Here is a 20632-nt window from a genome sequence, read left to right as displayed (position 1 = left end):
GCCTTCAGCACCACCTTAAACACGGTTGAGCCAACTGGACTAACTTAAAGGGGGGTGAAATGCTATTTCATGCATACTGAGTTTTTTACACTGTTAAAGAGTGGGATTCCAATGCTAAACATGGACAAAGTTTCAAATACTAATTTTCTGTTTAGTATTTCTGTGCCAAAAATTGTCCTTCCGGTTTGTCACAAGTTTCGGAAAGTTTTTTGTCGCGGAATTTCCTTATACGGGTCCTAAGGGCACTTCTCCGCGGGCGCGGGCGCACTCGTAGACCAGACAGAGAGAGAAGAGAGCGAAAGCAGTACGCCATCAAAGCGCTCTGCTCGGCTGAGGCTTTAGGGAAGTCAATGTCACCAAAGAAGTGTGTTTTTGGTTGCCAGGGCAAGACAACCCTGCACAGATTCCTAAAGAACCCAGTGTTAAGGGAGCAGTGGATGGAGTTTGTTTTTTCAGAGACTGTTTGTTTTTGTGCAAGACTGTTTGTTCCCTGCATTTCGACGATAATTGTTTTATAAACAAAGCCCAGATTGACGGATTTGCAGATCGTCTAATGCTTAAGGATCGAGCAGTCACAATGATAAAGTTTCGCGGTCGCAGGCGGTGAGTAAAACTGCTTTAAATGTCTCTGTGTGTTGTTAGCTCAGCGTTAGCACACAGCTTTAGCTTCGCCCACATGGCACGCCTCCAGACGCTCGTTTTTTTCCGGAAAGACTCGGTACAGCCTATCTTTCTTTTATAAATATAATAAAACTAAAGACTTTTTGGAGATATGAAGGATGCAATACTACTGACCTGAAGTCTCGCACAAAATACCGTCAACTGGCTGCGTCCGTATTTCCGTTAAAAATAAGGTGAATAGATCGATCATTTACAGTCTTTCACACACATTCATCATTTAAATGAGTAATGAATGACAGTGGCATCATAATGTCTGTGTTTTGTGTACGAGTTCAAGTATGGACTCAAACTGACAAAGAATATATTACAGTTAATTGCATAAACAGTCAATACAAAACTGTTCTCAAAAATCTGAATCCAGAAAACCGATCAGTCTTAATATAGTAATGAAAGAGACAATCCTCAAAAACAGGCAGAGTAAAAACCAGCAACAGGGCAGAAGTGTAAAGAGGAGAGGCTCGGGTAGAGAGGGTACACAGTCGCTGTAAAGGATCAGAGGAAGACAAACACCCTAAATTCACGTGGACTTCTTGAACATGCGTGACTGAAGACTAAGAGATCACGAGTCCATCAGTTTTGCCATGTCTAATTTTGTACCACTTCAAAAGAAAAAACAGTGCTTCAAGTTCGCCCACACGTTGAGAAGAGCAAGAAATTAATTTTAACCCTTTAAGGTACGCACCATGAAAAAAGCAAAGGAAAAATTATTTCTTTGCATTTTTTATTCAATTATGATAGCAATAACAACAATCAATATTTTTTTTTAAATTAGATCCTACAGTATTTTAGATACAGTGCTCTACCAAACGGTTGAGATGTCTGTTCATAGTAAAAGAACAACATTCAGAACAAGTCATATTAAGTGCAATTTCTTGACCAATAAAAAATCTGATGGTTGCTATTGATGGCTCCAAACACATCAAGAGTGTGTGTGTGTGTGTGTGTGTGTGTGTGTGTGTGTGTGTGTGTGTGTGTGTGTGTGTGTGTGTGTGTGCTGGTGCAAAACTTCAACCAAGATTTGATTAGTACGGAGCCCCCCCTTTGTCAAAAAATTTTTATTATAACTATCTTGTGGCCTCAGGATAGTAACTCGTGGCCTCAAGATTTTGTTACTATCTTGAGACCACAAGTTACTATCTTGAGGCCACGAGTTGCTATCTTGTGGCCACAAGATAGTATCTTGAGGCCACAAGTTACTATCTTGAGGCCACAAGTTACTATCTTGAGGCCATGAGTTACTATCTTGAGGCCACGCCCACGAAATACTATCTTGAGGGCCACGAGTTACTATCTTGAGGCCACGAGTTACTATCTTGAAGCCACAAGTTACAATCTTGAGGCCACGAGTTACTATCTTGAGGCCACGAGTTGCTATCTTGAGGCCACGAGTTACTATCTCGAGGTCACGAGTTGCTATCTTGAGGCCACGAGTTACTATCTCGAGGCCACGAGTTGCTATCTCGAGGCCACGAGTTAGTATCTCGAGGCCACGAATTACTATCTTGAAGCCACGAGTTAGTATCTTGAGGCCACGAGTTAGTATCTTGAGGCCACGAGATACTATCTTGAGGCCACGAGATACTATCTTGAGGCCACGAGATACTATCTTGAGGCCACGAGTTACTATCTCGAGGCCACGAGTTACTATCTCGAGGCCACCATTTACTATCTCGAGACCACAAATTACTATCTCGAGGCCACAAGATACTATCTTGAGGGCACGAGTTACTATCTTGAAGCCACGAGTTAGTATCTTGAGGGCACGAGTTACTATCTTGAAGCCACGAGCTAGTATCTTGAGGGCACGAGTTACTATCTTGAAGCCACGAGTTAGTATCTCGAGGCCACGAGATACTATCTTGAGGCCATGAGTTACTATCTTGAGGCCACGAGTTACTATCTTGAGCCCACGAGTTACTATCTTGAGCCCACGAGATACTATCTTGAGCCCACGAGTTACTATCTTGAGCCCACGAGTTACTATCTTGAAGCCACGAGTTACTATCTTGAGGCCACGAGTTACTATCTTGAAGCCACGAGCTAGTATCTTGAGGGCACGAGTTACTATCTTGAAGCCACGAGTTAGTATCTCGAGGCCACGAGATACTATCTTGAGGCCATGAGTTACTATCTTGAGGCCACGAGTTACTATCTTGAGCCCACGAGTTACTATCTTGAGCCCACGAGATACTATCTTGAGCCCACGAGTTACTATCTTGAAGCCACGAGTTACTATCTTGAGGCCACGAGTTACTATCTTGAGGCCACGAGTTACTATCTTGAGCCCACGAGATACTATCTTGAGCCCACGAGTTACTATCTTGAAGCCACGAGTTACTATCTTGAGGCCACGAGTTACTATCTTGAAGCCACGAGTTACTATCTTGAGGGCACGAGTTACTATCTTGAAGCCACGAGTTAGTATCTCGAGGCCACGAGATACTATCTTGAGGCCACGAGTTACTATCTTGAGGCCACGAGTTACTATCTTGAGCCCACGAGTTACTATCTTGAGCCCACGAGATACTATCTTGAGCCCACGAGTTACTATCTTGAAGCCACGAGTTACTATCTTGAGGCCACGAGTTACTATCTTGAAGCCACGAGTTAGTATCTCGAGGCCACAAGATACTATCTTGAGGCCACGAGATACTATCTTGAGGCCACGAGTTACTATCTTGAGGCCACGAGTTAGTATCTCGAGGCCACGAGATACTATCTTGAGGCCACGAGTTACTATCTTGAGGCCACGAGTTACTATCTTGAGCCCACGAGTTACTATCTTGAGCCCACGAGTTACTATCTTGAGGCCACGAGTTACTATCTTGAGGCCACGAGTTACTATCTTGAGCCCACGAGTTACTATCTTGAGCCCACGAGATACTATCTTGAGGCCACGAGTTACTATCTTGAGCCCACAAGTTACTATCTTGAGGCCACGAGTTACTATCTTGAGCCCACGAGTTACTATCTTGAGCCCACGAGTTACTATCTTGAGCCCACGAGATACTATCTTGAGGCCACGAGTTACTATCTTGAGCCCACAAGTTACTATCTTGAGGCCACGAGTTACTTTCTTGAGCCCACGAGATAGTATCTTGAGCCCACGAGATAGTATCTTGAGCCCATGAGATACTATCTTGAGATACTATATTGATCAAATATTTTTTCATCAAATATGTAATTTAATAATATTAAATGTATCATTTTACCAACACTAACCCTTTTGTTCATTGTAAATAGCTAATTTTACCAACATTAGCTAATTTTACCAACATTAGCTAGCTTCTCTACCCTAAAAGGACTACTCAACCGTTAGAGCATTTTTTGAAAAAATTATTTGACCCTTATAAGACTTATTTTTGTTTAATTAAGTTACATAATTCTGTTTAACATCTCCTCTGAAACGATAATATGTCAACAAAATAGTTTTACCTTTAAAAGTCCCGCCGATATGCGTCATCAAAGGATGAGTACATTTTTGCTGTGTCACATGCTGTTTGAAGGAACAATAAAAAGGCATGCTGCTCACAGACACAGCGCCATCTAGTGGATTTTTTTAGCATTGCACAACTACACCAAACAATAGAGATGACTCATTCAGGTTGAGTTAAGCTTGATGCATTTTTCAATTAAATATAGTGACTTAAAGTGGGGTCTACCAAACGGTTGAGTAGTACCTTATTTAGGGAAAAAATTTAAACTCTCAATAAGAGTGTTATTGAGTGTAATTTCATGTTCTCTTGAAGACATATACCATCCAGTTATTTTTTTCAAGTCTAAGATTTTGTTGGTCTGAATCAATACAGCATTAGTACAATAATACACGGCCCAATGAAAATGTGAAAAAAACATCACTGTTGCGAAACTGGATTACAGCCTCAACGCACTACACTCATGCTCACTCAGCCGAGACACAGAGGGAGAAGTAGATGCAAGTCTACATCGCTCTAAGATCATCTTTATAAACACCTATTTCATAGCTCAGAGTTGTTGGAAGAAAATGTTTAAAGGAAAAACATTAGTTTTTTTCTGGCTGTACTTTTGCCGTCTGGATGGTGAGTCACAAACTTTTTGGGGGTGTTCTGGTAAAAGTTAGTTCAGATCAACAGTCCACTATTTAAATCAGTCAGTCTTATTCCCAGATATTACTGAGATGCAGATGTGACCATGAGAAGTTTCCTGTTGTATTTACTTATGGAACTTATAACACTAAACCAAAACGTAAAATGTAAACTATGTGCAGGTGTGTGAACTCAGATTTCTGTGTTTTCCACCCTGCCATTTAGTTCCCATGATCCTGTTTCTATCTTTCTACTTTCTCAAAGTTTGTAATCATTTAGAAACTAACAGTTAAAGCTTCATTAAAACATTGTAAAGTTGAATGTGTGACTGAGAGACTGTGTCTGTGTGTTCTCCAGGAGTGTGTGCTGACAAAGATGAACTGAAGTCAGTGTCAGTGATGGAGGGACATTCAGTCACTCTAAACTCTGGTCTCACTGAAATACAGAGAGATGAAGAGATAATGTGGACATTTGGAACTAACAGGAATCTTATAGCTAAAACTGATGGAGTGAACAACATGATCACTGATAATCTTGATAAGAGATTCAGAGACAGACTGAAGCTGGACAAGAAGACTGGATCTCTGACCATCATGAACATCAGAACTGAACATGCTGGAGTTTATGAAGTTGAGATCAGCAGCAACAGCTCATCGTCTACATACAAATTCACTGTTACTGTCAATGGTGAGTAGAGAAATACAGCTCACTCTATTATATATTACAGAAGAGCCATTTTATTGTTATAATTCTTCTTGATACTACAAAATAAAAATCATTTATTTTTGAATTTTCAAATTTCTCAATGACACTGTAATTCCATTTTAAATATTAATCCACAGGCTACTTAAATCCCTGAAAACTGACCAGGCCTCTTGATTCTGACAGTGGATAGTGTCATAAATAATTCCTCCATCACTCCTGTCATAATGTAATCATTTTTCATATAAAAACCCATATAGCTCAGTCCAAATGATATTTCATTCAAACTTAGCCATATAGTTATATGATGAACCGTCTCCACAGAAAAGCTTTTTATTTTTGTAGACTGAAACATCTCCATTGACTTCCATTCAAACAGAGCAGCTTCTGGGAGCGTATTACAGAAAGATTATCACTTTATAATCCTGTCTTATCCTTTTGTAACAGTGGCCATTTCAGCGAGGACCTGAACGTTCACCTGAAATTGTGTTTGATCGTGTAAGGCCCGCTATATTGGTCCAATCTCGGTTCGCCAATACACGGGGAAGGTTATCACGTGTTCTGTCCTCACTCATGCAAAGTATTGGTTGGTTAAATTTGTAATACATTAATCATATGTATTTACTCGTTAATTCATCTGACTCCATAAATGAAAGGTTTTAATAATATCTGTGCCTCACTAAGAGTGAGCAAATGTTTGACTATTCCTTTTAACCATTAAAGCAGGGTTCACCAATCTTGGTCCTGGAGGGCCGCTGTCCCTGCAGAGTTTAGCTCCAACCAGCTCCAACACACCTGTTTGAAAGTTCTAGTATGCCTAGTGAGACCTTGATTATCTGGTTCAGGTGTGTTTAATTGGGGTTGGAGCTAAACTCTGCAGGACAGCGGCCCTCCAGGACCGAGATTGGTGAACCCTGCATTAAATGAACAATGTCAAGATCAGTTAGAATAATCTCATGTAACAATTTAATATTTCAGATATCAGAGATCAATTCCACAATCAATTCAAATATCTAGAACATGATTATACATTGGTTACACCAAAGAATCTTACCCAGCTTGTACCTGAGACAGAGAGAAAGGGAAAGAAAGAGAAAGGGAAAGAGAGAGAGAGAGAGAGAGAGACAGAGACAGAGAGAGAGAGACAGAGACCACCTATTCCATTCGTGACCAGCCAAGAAGAGGCCCAGAGAGAGGGAGCACACCTTCCTTTATCCTGTTTGACCAGGTGATATGGGGGATGGGGGAGACCACCCTCAAATGGCTTAACCAGTTTTCTCTAAACTTCTATAAACCTTATTACCTTTTATTTTATCTATCTGAATATGAGATATTTGTACCACTCACTTTGAGACATTTCAAATGACACCAAAAACATAATAGTCAATGATAAACATTCACATTAAACCATGTTCTTGTGTGAGTTCTTTGTTGTTTCTGGGAGGAAGTCAGGCTGTATGGGGGAGGTCAAATGCTAATTAGCCAGCAAGGCCCTTTTGTCTCAGACCAGGGCCCCAACCAGTATTTTCAGTCTTACAGATTCCCTCCTTGATCCCGTGGGTCAAATTCTGATGAACACTTACGGGGTCACAGTAAGACGTTTGTTATAATCCTTGAAGATGTAGCACAAAAATTCTCTTTGCAATGTTGGCATCTGTAGAAGCTCAGTGGGCTGTGTTCACCTGCAGAACACCTGTTCTCACCAGGTGTATAGCTTGAGTCCAGCAGGTGGATGAATGCGTTCAGGTTCTCTTCCTGTAATCCTGTGACGTGAGCAAAGTTCATAGAGTCAATCTGGACCTTTTGTGACTTGATCAGTTGACGTGTCATTCCTTCATGGAGAAACTTCCGCTTCCCTGGCACCTTCTCCACGATGATGATCTGACCCTCCTTGACCCACCCTGTCACCTCCAGCGGTACGGTGGTCTGGGCAGACCGCAGTGGATGAATGGGTTCTCCTTTGACACCTGAAAAGCATCTTAAATGTCCGCTTAACGATTAAGCACATATGAACTTACAGTCGTAAGGAAATGCATAGGAACGCATAATGCAATAAAGCAAAATCATGTCATGTTCAATGTAAAATACCATGTTCATGTCAGCAAATTTGAGTGGTACATTTGGTCTCATTAATTACCTGATTTTTAATTACCATGCCAATAGTACTACTATAGAGGGTCAAGGAAGGACAAAGGAAGATCTTACAAGCTCTTACCCTGTTTCTAGAAACATTTCAATAAATGGCATTCTAACAAAACAACCAGTGCTAGGTTAAAACAACATTTCATTTTGGTGTAACAAAATATAGAGATTCAATTGAATTGAGGTCCAAAAACATTTTTGCAAGTAAAATGGACAAAATACAAATAAGCAGAAATAAAAATAAGTTTCAGAAATGATTGTCTGAATTATTTAAAGGAAATGCAGAAATCAAAATAAGTTTCAGAAATTAAAATTAAAATAAGTGGTTTTGTGTGAGTGTTTTTTTATTATTTTTTTATTTTATTTAGAATGTCAGAGTGTGTTTTTGTCTGTGATAGAGTGTGTTTTTGTCTGTGATTGTGTGTGTGTGTTTGTTTGTTTGTTTGTTTGTTTGTGTGTGTGTGTGTATCTGGCTAAGTCACAGTCGATGACAGAGTTGAAATGTAAATTTTGTAATTGATTGAAGCGCTCACACTTCAGATTTATCCATTTTAATTATGTTTCTGTTATTAGTAGGTATGTTGAGAAATCAGGGGCCCTCTGATTTTCCAACTACCCTAATAACAATCAGAAAATTTGAACATTTTTAAATTTAATAGCAGGTCTGTCTCTGCTTTGTAGTTTGCATCATTGACTTCTGACTGTAGCCATTCATATGTATATTTCAGTGTTTTCCCATGAGTTGGCAGTGTGTTGTGAATAGCGTATGCTATGTGTGTCTCTTTTAGACCGTGATCATGGGATCAGCTTTACCATCCTGTGTGTGTGAAGCTATCTGGATCTGTTAGTGTGAAGATGACACATCTTCGTATAACGTGTAGTGTTCAGCCTGGATAGAATCTGTCTACCCCAGGTGATGATGCTGTGAGGGGATGGTGATGGAGGTGTGTGTTCAGTGTTCATGTCTAGGAGATGGGTGGAATCTAATCTATAACAATTGTGTTGCATATTTTGATCCAGTTCTAAACTGGGAGGCCATATTTATGATAGTGTGACGTGTGAAAAGGCCTTTTATAATGTCTTTTCACCCATCTCCCGAGTCTCAGGTTATGTTCTAACAATTCCGCTGTCCTGGATTTGCTCCAGGTGGGCTCCTTCCCCTCCTGGCATCCATCTTCCGAGAAATTTGCAGAAGTAAGCCTGAGACAGAAAACAGGAGAGCGAACCACAGATAATTCCAATATTTCAAAAACATTAAATTCAGACATGTGGAATTCTTTTACTTGTTCCATTATCATGTCAGTTGCAATTTTAATTCCAGATGTCACATGAAACCGAGTTTCATTGACCAAGTCTGAATTGTTGCTGTTGTCTGAATTGTTGCTTTTGTTTCAGTGTGGTCTGGTTAGCATTTGCTGTTTATGGTGTCGTTCACACATTTTAGTTAGTGCAGATATTTTTTGACCTGCAAAACCTGTGGCCTGACCTGTGGTACTTCTGTCTGCTGTTTAGCATTTCACACCCTCCTTGTAAATTTACTTCTCTGATTAGATTACATCTTTCAGTTGTTGCACAATTTGGTTTGCTATTACCTGTGCCACAATTCAAGCCGTGTTTTCTAACGGTGAAAAATAAAGGCATACCCCTCCCCTTTTTGGCACTTGGTAGCACACAAATTAAATTCTGTTTTAGAAATTCAGTTTTAATGACGAAAGTCACACTTCTTCAATTGTTGTCCTGCTCTGCGAGTGTAATATAATGTTTATTATAATTCAAGTTATAATGTAATTATATTCTCTAACAATACAAGTCAATTATATTGTTTTTGGTCTCTTAAGAGTCTCCGGAACAACTTAACGCATGGTCAAATCTCTGCTTGTTCTCATGTCAATACATTTGAATATGAAAAGGCTTTTGGCTCAGGAGTGATAAGATGTACATTGGCTCTTTCTCTTTTCTCTTTGCTAGGTTTCAAATACCTTTTCTTCTCATTTAGTCTTTTTAAATGGCCATTTTAACATTTGATTCTTCTATTTACTCTTACTTTATATTTTTCTGTTTATTTAGGAAAGATTTAGGAAACTATATCGCTTTGCAGTCCTTCTCCTAAGGATGCACGACACAATCTCGCCAGTCTGATTTCTCAAAACAGAGGTAATTGGCTAAATATCTGAGATTTGCCGTATTCATACGTACAAAATAACAGACACTTACATAGCCCCCTTGAATGCCACCTCAGGAACTTAATCAAATTGTTTCACTTTAGTAGAGGTCATGACCACCATAAAAGACGTTAGTCGATCAACTTACTATTCTTAAAATGGCTTTGGTTTAGTCAAGCCCTTGGTATAACCACGTACACGTATCTAAAGGAACATTTAAAATAGAACAGAGGTTATGGAACACACCCGAATCCAGGTTGATCAAATAGCATTTGCTGATTCTGGACGGAAATAACTCGCCCCCCTCATTCAAGTACACTTGAATCTGATATCAGTATTAGTCGTCACTAATGTCTTGCGCAGGCTTGTGGAAATATATGAATCCAGTAATCTATTTTGGAAAAAAACAAATCTCAGAGTAATTCAGAATACATTCAGAATACATAACAATATATAGTTCTCTGAAGCCTTAAATATAAAAAAGGTTTTTGTTTCAGGATTAATGAGATGCATTCGTTTCTGATTTTCAGATTTCTTTGTCTTGTGATTTACATTGTAGCCACATGGCAATCCTATGCTCCTGTTAGGAGACAAACAAATTCAACAAACACACTTGATATTTAATCCAGTTTACACAAGACACGTGGCCTAGCCTGCATGGCATCTACAACCTTTTACCTAAGTGTTTTATACAACACTTACAGTAAAGCAATCTTGTGTTTTTAAAGAATAAACTCAACTAGCCTATGTGCACATTTTCGTAGCACAAACAACTATAAAGTGTGTTCTAGCACAATGTGTTAAGCACAACTACAAATTTGAAAATCCAAACAGAATATGCATCACATCATCCTGTTTTTCTCAACCTTGCTTTTCATAAACAAATGCATCGACTTGTCTTTTTGTTTATCCAATTACATGTTTTCTGATCGTTCAAATTCATTGTGAGTCACACTATAGCCACCGAATTCAGCATAGACACGTGTTTAATTCAGTTTACACAGGATACATGGCCTACAATACAGCATCTAAAACCTTTACTTAAAGGTCCCATTCCATGGATAATTTTATTATTTTATAATGTTTCCTGGGGTGCCCTTATAATGTTAGTATGTTTTTTAGATACATTTTTTTTATAATTTAGAAATAAAAGGCCTATTTCCTAGCCTGATTTCATCACCTGATTTGAACGCTCTGTTTGAAGGGGCGTGTCTGCTGTGAGACTTCAGTGTAAACGCCCTCTGCTGTGATTGGCTAACATGCTTGCATATGAAATATCTGGCATTACATGTGGAAAACTTTTACTATTACTGCTATTATACGTTTTTACTATTACAGCTATCGGGATTAACGAATCCTGAGAAGTTTTTTAAGTATTTAGATCTATTTCAGTCACATAAAAGGTTGCAGTGATGATGAGCATTGAGCAGATGACAGTCTGTTGATCGCGTGAAAAAAGATCTTATCATTGCAACACAGTTTCTGCACTCACTAATGATTTCACCAATGCAAACATGAGGCATATAAATACAGTAAGAGCTTCGTTGTGCAGTGTAACAGCGTCATTGATTTCATAATTTCATCCGATTATAGATAAACATCAACCATGTCTGTTGACATTTCGCCATCAATACGCCTGTGTTCCTGTGGGCGGAGGTTAGTCAAAACATGGTTCTGGTGATGTCACTAATGAAGGATGTAGAGGGGTGTAGTCCAATCCAGCCGTTTTTTGTAGTCGACTTCTGTTAAATAAAATATCTCGCTTGGCATTGAACTTTGAGCTTTATAATTTTACAGATATTATTTATACTCTAACAAAAACATTACACACTTAAAGTTTGAAACATGGGATCACGAAGAACGGGACCTTTAAGTGTTCCAAATACACTCACAGCAAAGCAATAGAATACAACATCTATATCACCTTTGCTAAAGTGTTTCAAATACACTTACAGTAAAGCATTCCTGTGTTTAAAGAATAAACTTTAAATTAGCCTGTGCATGTTGTAGCACAAACAACCAAATTGTGTTCTATGTGCATGATGTGTTACTCACAATTTCAAATTTGAAAATTCACAGAATTATTGCTAACTTTTTAATCCCATCGTGTTAAAGTTTTAGCATTTAACATTAGCCTTGAATGCAGCATGGCTTTAGCATTGACAATAGCATTTAGCCTTGATATTTGAGTTTTAGCCTGTAAATCCAATCATCCTGTTTTCCAATCAAAATGTTCTTTTCATAAACAATGCATCGATCTGCCTTTTTATTTATAAAATCACGTGTTTTCCGATCGTTTACAAACTTGGATTTCTCTTTCTGTTGTTTGCTCATTCTCATCACGTGTTGCTAGTGTTTAAACAAAGCCAATACAACAATGGGCGGAAAACATGTGGCTGATTTTAAAACTTTTAGGCTTTACATTTTCAGCTCTTCATCGAGTTACTAATTATTTGGGAGATGTTATTCTCACTTTAGGTTTTGTTTCTTGTTGCTTAGGCAAAACAAGGAGATCTTTAAAAATTAATACACAAGGTTTTTCATTCTTCATCTGGCTGCCGCATCACATTTCTACAAACATTTCTTCAACACTTCTATAAAGGGCAGAAAAAGTTGACTTACCATAGCAGCGGAAGAAAGAGAAGACGTTTAAACCTCGTGCTGATTTTTAAATCCCGATAGACTACTTTGCTGGAAAGGACGTCGTTGCTCGCCTGTGTTGTGAGATCACGTCGCCGAGGTCACCATTTTGCAAGGCCCGCTATATTGGTCCAATTGCCGGTTCGCCAATACACGGGGAAGGTTATCACGTGTTCTGTCCTCACTCATGCAAAGTATTGGTTGGTTAAATTTGTAATACATTAATTAGAGATCAATTCCACAATCAAATCAAATATCTAGAACATGTTTATACATTGGTTACACCAAATAATCAGAGAGAGAGAGACAGACAGACAGACAGACAGACAGACAGACCACCTATTCCATTCGTGACCAGCCAAGAAGAGGCCCAGAGAGAGGGAGCACACCTTCCTTTATCCTGTTTGACCAGGTGATATGGGGGATGGGGGAGACCACCCTCAAATGGCTTAACCAGTTTTCTCTAAACTTCTATAAACCTTATTACCATCTGGATATGAGATATCTGTACCACTCACTTTGAGACATTTCAAATGACACCAAAAACATAATAGTCAATGATAAACATTCACATTAAACCATGTTCTTGTGTGAGTTCTTTGTTGTTTCTGGGAGGAAGTCAGGCTGTATGGGGAGGTCAAATGCTAATTAGCCAGCAAGGCCCTTTTGTCTCAGACCAGGGCCCCAACCAGTATTTTCAGTCTTACAATCGTTTGACATATAAGAGGTCATTGTATTATTAAAACATACTTTACATTTCAGACCTCAAAACCTCATTTAAAAACATTTATTGAAACCAAGCTACAACATTGTGACGTTATAATGTGGGGAAAGTAGAGAAGTAATTTTCATGTCAACACAAGAACATCTCTAACGTAACAAATATGTCTGATGTCTAGAAGAAGTGATAACACCAGGACAGACACTTTTCCTACAGACCAAATAGTGCTATTAGGAGTCGTTCAGACAAGACACAATCCTGCTCTATTTTATATCAATATAATTGTTGCTCTACATTACAGACTTTGCCTGCTGGGAAGTGTCTCACTGTTTTATTCAGTGTGTTGTACCATATACAGCTTTATTCAACGGGTTACTATTATTCAGATTTACTTTGAAAACTTAAAATGAGAATCAGCTTCAAAACCAAGCGTTTCATTCAGATGGTCAGATAAAGGGAGGAAAATGTATTGTGAAATTATTTATTACATCACAAGTTTAAACTCTCACCAACTGACAAGTCAAGTCATCTTCATTTATATAGTGCTTTTAACAATGTAGATTGTTCCAAAGCGGCTTTACAGAGATAATAGGAAATTAAAGTAAAGTGTTTTGGCTTTATAGCAGCTCTAGAATAAAGTTATTGTCTAGCTAAAGTTAGTTTTGACTGATTCACTTCCGTCGCAACGATCATTAGTTATTAACTTAGGGGCCGCTAACACGACACCATTTTAACAGAAAACTCTTAAGTTCTTTCTGCGCAAACTTCAGAAATGCGAACCAGTGAGAATGCCGATGACGTGCACGCATGCGTATTATAAGTTCAGTCTATAGGTATGTGCGTTTGAATATGTGCGCAGGCGTGTAGTCCTTCCCTACAAATCAACCCTCAACAAACTACTTGACTGGCCTTAAAATTAATAATACAGAATTTTTATCGCTTCCACGTAGCCACGAGAACCATATTTTTCCCGACAACGCTTTATCTGAATTACATCCCAAAAAACTTTTAGAATGCAGATATGTCATGGTGTTTGTTACAGATTGTCATGTCTGTTTTGTAAGTTTTGTTTATGTTTTCATCTTTTATTTTGGAATTTAGTCTTGTCATGTGATTCCCTGTTCCCTTGATGTGATCCTGTCGTGTGCTTCCCCTGTTCATTTGCCTTGTTTTCATTGGTTCATTTGTTTCATGCAGCATTTACTCATTAGGCTTGTTTGACTTGAACCGGCGCTGCACAGACTGATCGGGTTTATGACATCAACGTACCGCGAGTGAATCAAAAGCATATGGAGGGTCTGTTCTCCAATCACTCTCGCGATACTTTGATGTTCACAGATCGTCTGTGCAGCGCCGGTTCAAGTAAAAAAAAGCCTATTGATTCTTGTTTCATTAGTTCTGTCTTTTCATTGGTTGCTTTTGTCATGTGATCCCTATAGTCTTGTATTTAAGCCCTTATGTTTGCCATGTTACTTTCAACAATGTAATGCTGTTTCCCATGTTCCACATGTCAGGTTATTGTTATCAGTCAAGTTCTTAGTTCATGTTTCACATCTGCACATAATAATAAATAATAAACTGCGCCTAGGTCCTCCTCTACACTATTGTCTTTGTTTGCTTCCATGTCAGCTATGTTAAACACAGATCTACTACTTTCTCCTACTAATTCACTCACATTTATGACTGTCTCTCTTTAGCCGCTACAACACCAGATGCACACACTCCTCCAGGTCCTGTATCTCCGACAGCACTGATCTCTGCTGCTGCTGCTGCTGGATTTCTGGTGATTGTTGCTGCAGTCGGAATGATCTGGATCTGCAAGAAACACAGAAAAGCTGATCAAGAAGGCAAGTGTTTCCTGCTACTGATACAACTGTTAAACATGTGTTAAGCATGATAATGAATAATTATACACTTTAATAATACACCTCAAATTATGTATTTAGGATGAAAATGGATTTAGTGATTCCACTTTGTTGATTTAATGCATCTATTATTGTTGTTTACAGTTGAGACTCGTGATGAAGAGATAACCTACGCTGATCCAGCATTCTACAAGAGAAACACACAGAAAACGGTAAGATCATTTATGACCGTCATCTGTGTCATTATCAGCAGAATCACATTTAGATGCGTTTAGTGTTTTCCTGTTTAAGGGTAAATGGCTATGCTTCCTGATTTTCTTTATTATTAAATTAAAACAAATAAAACTACTAGTTTAGATTATAGTGGGGGTTACTAAAAGAACGGGTTACACTAAAAGTATGACATTAATATGAAACGACCAGTTGAATGTGGTGCACCAGGGTTTGAAATCTAGGATTTAAAGTTGTTCTTTGTGTCTGTTGTGGTGTGCTTTTCCTGGGAAAGCGGACTTCATACACTCACTAAAAGTGAAACAAATGTTTAGTTCCCAAACCCAATCTGCTGATACTATCACAACTTTCACGAAGAAGCCAGAGACAAACCTCTTTCACAAGCACTTGAGATTCAGGGGCAGTTCATGTGTCTATTACCCCTAATGTCTTGATATATTTACGAACATCCTGACGCTGCCCACATTGCTGAGAGCGACATTTAAATGAATAATTATATATCAGATGAATATTTATATTTTATATTTATTTAGATGAATATGTATACACTGTATATGCCTCATGCTCCTCTCAATAACAAAATAAACACGCAACAAAAATAACAGCGGTGAGAAAACATCAGTTAAGAAAGATATGATCATAGCGATGTAAAGTGTCCATCATATGCACACTTCACATTCTCACCGGAAGAAGCAGGTCATCCGGGGACTTTTGCCTATTCTTTTACGAGTACTTTTATCTGCCTATATAAGCAGCTCATCTCGCCATAGGATTCAGATTAATTTACTTCAGCGACGATCTTCACACATTGCGTTGCCTTTCCTGCAAGAAAGCCTTTTCGCCGTCGAACAGCCCAGCAGTGGAACGAGCTGAATCCTTGCTTTGCATGCGAGGGCTTGTATTGCGTGCAGAGGAGATGTCATGCGCTCACGTAGGGTTTGAAATGAGCTTGCGAGTTCCTGATTTCTCACGTGAAGATCTGTAATCCTTTCGCGGAAATAATTTACCACGCACGCCAGCATCAGTTCTGCGCTCGGTTCTTTTAGGCACTGATTTGCCGCCATACTGAACTCAGTACTTTTAAGGGCACCGACTGCATCACGTCTGTACTACCGAGTACAGACTCACATTAAACCAATTTCGGTACCTGAGAAAGCATCTGGATGCGAGAGAGACACCATGTGGCGTAACACCTGCAGCTTGTTCAAACACAACACACAGGCAAATGGCTAATCGAAAATGGTCTGAAGCATTATTTATAGGCTATTTGCCCCAGGAAGCTCCTAATCAAACACAAGATATGCTATATTTGAAATTATTCATTTTTTAAAAAAGTTTTAAAAGCTCAAGAGCGTACTGTATTTGGTAGCAAAATAGCAAAAGTCCCCGCACCAGCTGCAGCTAAGCTAACACACACTTGCAGGCAGCCAGTGCCGAAGTTTGATTTCCGCGATGCAGAAAACACTGGCGGAATTATGGAAGTAAAAGAATGTCAAATGTTTTTGAAACAAAAAGCCTGTTGAATTGCACTACTTGAAAAAAAATATCTGTAAAACCATCAAGATAATCTGGAGGATTGTTACTTATTTTACTAGGATTGTCGAAAGGGGAGAATTGGGCCAAAAATTGGCCCAATTATCCTGCGCCCGTTCTGGGTCGCCACACCCACTGGCCAAAGGTTGCAGCCTAGAAACGTGCCAAGCACAAGTCAATAAGAAAATACAGGGCCAGGTCAGTGGGGATCTCCACCTCCTAGTAGCCCATCTAGCTCACAAAAAAAAATCTTGGTGTCCACTCCGATAAGCAGAGGTGTAAAGTCCAGGGGTCAGAAAGTAAAAGGCCTGCCATATGTTTATTCCACCCATGAACTCAGCTGATTTCACTAATTAGTTCTCACTAATTATCTCCTGGCTGAAAAACTGTGCTAATTAGCAAATCCAGGTGATTGGAACAACATACTGAGGCGGCCTTTTACTTTCTGAACCTGGACTTTACACCTCTGCCGATAAGGCTAACTGACCAACATGGTGACATCATGATATCTTCAACATACCACACAAATGTGCAGTAGAAATGCTACTGCGCAAATTACCATAAAAATGTTTTGTTTGCAAGGTTGTGTGATTAATGTAAATTGAGTTTCGATTTCGAATTCCAACAATTATGAAAATATGATAAATAAAATAAAAATTATTGTCCCATTTTGATCATTTCCAGTGGTGCACTTTCACTCCTCAAAGGCCCGAACTTTTCATCATTAAACACATCATTAAACGTAAACCATTGGGAGAAAATTTTATGTATTTCAATATATTGGATCCATGCATTCGGTCTTAGTGACAGCAGCCTAATAAACCTGCTGCCTCACATGTCATTAATGTTAATCAAATAACAAAAGACAGACAAAATCACTTACTGCTCTTGACTGAATGATTTTAGCTTTAATAGGAATTTAAAAAAAGTTGTATTCCTATAGTGAAGACTATGCCGTTTTATTTTACATTTGATTATTCAATTTGTATAGTAGCCTGTTGATACTTGCATGAAAATCTTTAATTTGCATTTTTTTTTATTGTATGTGTCCTATTTTTTTCTACTTTGCTTTTTTCAGTATAGAAATTGGTATAGAGAATTGTGAAATTTTCCTGGTATCTAAAATTTAAATATCATAATCTTATTTCCAGCAAATACATGCTTGATATATATCATTATTGTTAAATAAATTACTCATAGAAAGTTTTGGTCATATGGCCCACTCATAATCGTGATTGTAATATTGACCAAATTAATCATGATTATGATTTATGCCCTAATCGAGCAGCCCTAGCATGTGCCTGTGCTGTCCATGCCTAAATCCACCACTGACTTAATCCATAACCATAAAAGGAACTATGAAAACCCTCTCTTTCTCTTCTTTTCTGCCTTTAACCTCTAGCTCTTATTAGCAATTTTTTACTAAACCTGCCATTGCATTCTATGAATATTGATAAATGTTCTCTTTGTATGTTCTGTGTGTGTTTTCTTTCAGAAAGTTAAACAGGAGGATGAGGTGATATACGCAGGAGTCGTCAACAGACGTTAATTACATTTGCTGTGAGGATTTTTTCTCATTATTGATGTTATTATCAATAAGGTTTTCATGCACACTAGAAAGATTATTGCAACAAAGCTGTTTAAGATTCAAAATCAGTGCTCATGCTTACATACGTTCTTACCGTTTTCTGAAAGGTGTATGAGTGTGAGAGATAAATGTGTGTGAGAGATAACTAAAGTAACACAAAGGTTTGGTTAAAGCTGATTAATGATATCAGCCATTGTATGAAGATTAAGAGCATGACACTTACACTGTGTTTCATAACGCTGCAATAAACCAATTTCCTAAGTGCATGTAAACTCTGAACATCAATGTTACTTTTTCTAAAAAGGTTTTGTTTGAGTTCAGTAATTTTTTTCTGTTTATTGTGATCCTGCATGGTAATGTGTGTTCCAGTGATAGTAAGGGTTAAAAGCACAAAGAATCACAGAGATAGTTAAGCATCATGGGGCATTAACTGGATTTTATTCAACAGTTTTGAACATTTGAACATTTTATTCAACAGTTTGAACATTTACTTTATTATTTACCAGACATTTATCATACATTAACTGATTTTAACAAAATTTGGGGGAGAGTGCAAAGTTACATAGAAAACATGGTAAAAAACCTCCACTTTACAAGATGCCCTACTGGGATTGATGTTAAATCAAAACGGCTCAGATATTTGTTCACAAGTATTTATTTTGAAGAGGGTATTTTTCTGTTCTGTGTGTTCATGCAATCCCAGCTGACTTTAAACAGCCATTTTATATGTCCTAACAGCACATTCTCAATGCATTCAGATAAAAAGTCAATGATTGATAACCATGAAACTGCAGAATAACAGTACACATTTAATTTTGGTTTAAATATGAGCAGCAAACAGATGTTTTGGTGTATTTTACAGTATTGCATTCAACAGACTCAAACCACAGAAGGCCTCAGCTTTAGATCTGGAAAGAAATGTGGTTTCATCTGTTAAGAGCATAAGCATGTGTTTTATTAATGGACGTTTGTGGTTAATGTGTATAGTGTTTGCTCGTCTTGAGGTGTGAATACTGAGTGTGTGTTCTTGTGAATCTTGTGGGGTTGAAGAACTTCAGCAATTTTACTTCCTCTTTATGCAAAATTTAACCTTTACTGCAAAATAAAGTACGGAATGGAAAATGTTTATTCTAAATATATTCTCTGTGAGATCTTACTGTGTGAATGTGAAATATTAATATAATTTACTATGTGTACGCATTCAGCAGCATTTGCATCTCTCTGTATATCCAAGACCTTTTACTCATATACTCCTGCTGTGATCCTACAGATAAGAAGTGTTAGTTTCAGTTAGTTATTTGGAGCTCAAGCAACACTTATTTTTTTCTGAGAAGTTTCCACTAATCTTATCACGCCTAGGTTCACACATCTTATGTTGATCTGTTAATGTCAAAGAAACAATCATTTAAAAAATAAGTAAATAATTAAAACAAAACAAAAGCATTGCAATTGAGTCATTGTTTTAAACAGTGATGCTTTTCCAGTAGCAAACTTTTTTTGAACCACCAGCAGTGTAGCATGACAGACGGCAACCGCCTGAATCACATGTCATGTGACTCACTGATATAGATCTACATTAAAACTTCCTTCAGCAGACAGTGGAAAAACACACATCTATTTTACACTATTAAAAGCATCCAACAATACTTTACTACCATTTAATAACCATCAATGGAAAGATGATGTTTGCCTACAAAATGGTATTATTACAGTATCTAACAGCAGGGCCTAACAAGGTGTTATTACAGAGTCATAGACGAGCGCTCTCTAGTGTGCAAAACAAGAGTTTACCTCTAGAAGAATAGCTCTACTGTTAACAGATGGGGCAATATAAATATATCATAGTGGAGCAGCAAATCAATGATAATTGAATCGAACTTTAGGAAAATAATAAAAATCTTGCCAAAAATACTTTAAATATTTTTGTAAATTTTTTTTTAATGTTCAGGTCTAATAATGGTTTTATCTGCAGTAAAGAGTCATTCACAAATAAGTTCAGCTTAATAAATCCTTCTTCATCACTGACAGATAAGACATTTGTTTGGTTTCAAAAGACTGTCTGGAAAGATTCACTTGTGAAAAGCTGCTCTAAACGATTCATGGAGTCAGACATTAAAGGGATGTTCACCCAATAAATGGAAATTCTGTCATCATACTCATCCTTGTGTTGTTCCAAACCTGTGTGAATTAATTTCTTCTACTGAACACAAAAGAAGGTATTTTGAAGAATATGGGTAACCAAACAGATGATGGCCCCCATTGGCCTCATAGTATGGGAAACAAATTATATGGCTGTGTCGAAA

At 38.1% G+C, this 20632-nt stretch overlaps 3 protein-coding genes across 3 annotated transcripts in view; 1 reads left to right on the top strand and 2 right to left on the bottom strand.

Annotated features, from left to right (window-relative positions):
• Positions 1–20632, bottom strand: part of LOC307169919 (uncharacterized protein) — a 57914-nt gene that overhangs the window by 33319 nt on the left and 3963 nt on the right. Inside the window, exon 2 of the mRNA XM_079890788.1 lies at positions 14788–14927. The gene's annotated coding sequence lies outside the window, so the exon portion shown is untranslated. The remainder of the gene's footprint in view (positions 1–14787; positions 14928–20632) is intronic.
• On the bottom strand, positions 1345–3915 carry LOC307169644 (uncharacterized protein; the record flags this gene model as incomplete). Its single annotated transcript, XM_079890372.1, has 3 exons — positions 1345–2469; positions 2530–3484; positions 3904–3915. The coding sequence occupies 3 exons, from the start codon at positions 3913–3915 to the stop codon at positions 1601–1603; spliced, it is 1836 nt and encodes a 611-aa protein (XP_079746498.1). The 3' UTR covers positions 1345–1600.
• On the top strand, positions 4589–20487 carry LOC307169970 (uncharacterized protein). Its single transcript, XM_079890871.1, has 5 exons — positions 4589–4739; positions 5103–5432; positions 14810–14959; positions 15122–15189; positions 18237–20487. Exons 1-5 carry the CDS (start codon positions 4685–4687, stop codon positions 18288–18290), a joined length of 657 nt encoding a protein of 218 aa, XP_079746997.1. The 5' UTR covers positions 4589–4684; the 3' UTR covers positions 18291–20487.

The sequence above is a fragment of the Squalius cephalus genome (genome assembly GCF_949319135.1).
Source record: "Squalius cephalus genome assembly, chromosome: 13".
Taxonomy (NCBI): Eukaryota; Metazoa; Chordata; class Actinopteri; order Cypriniformes; family Leuciscidae; genus Squalius; species Squalius cephalus.
The sequence above is the reverse complement of the archived record's forward strand: the minus strand, read 5'-3'. Positions and strand labels throughout refer to the sequence as shown.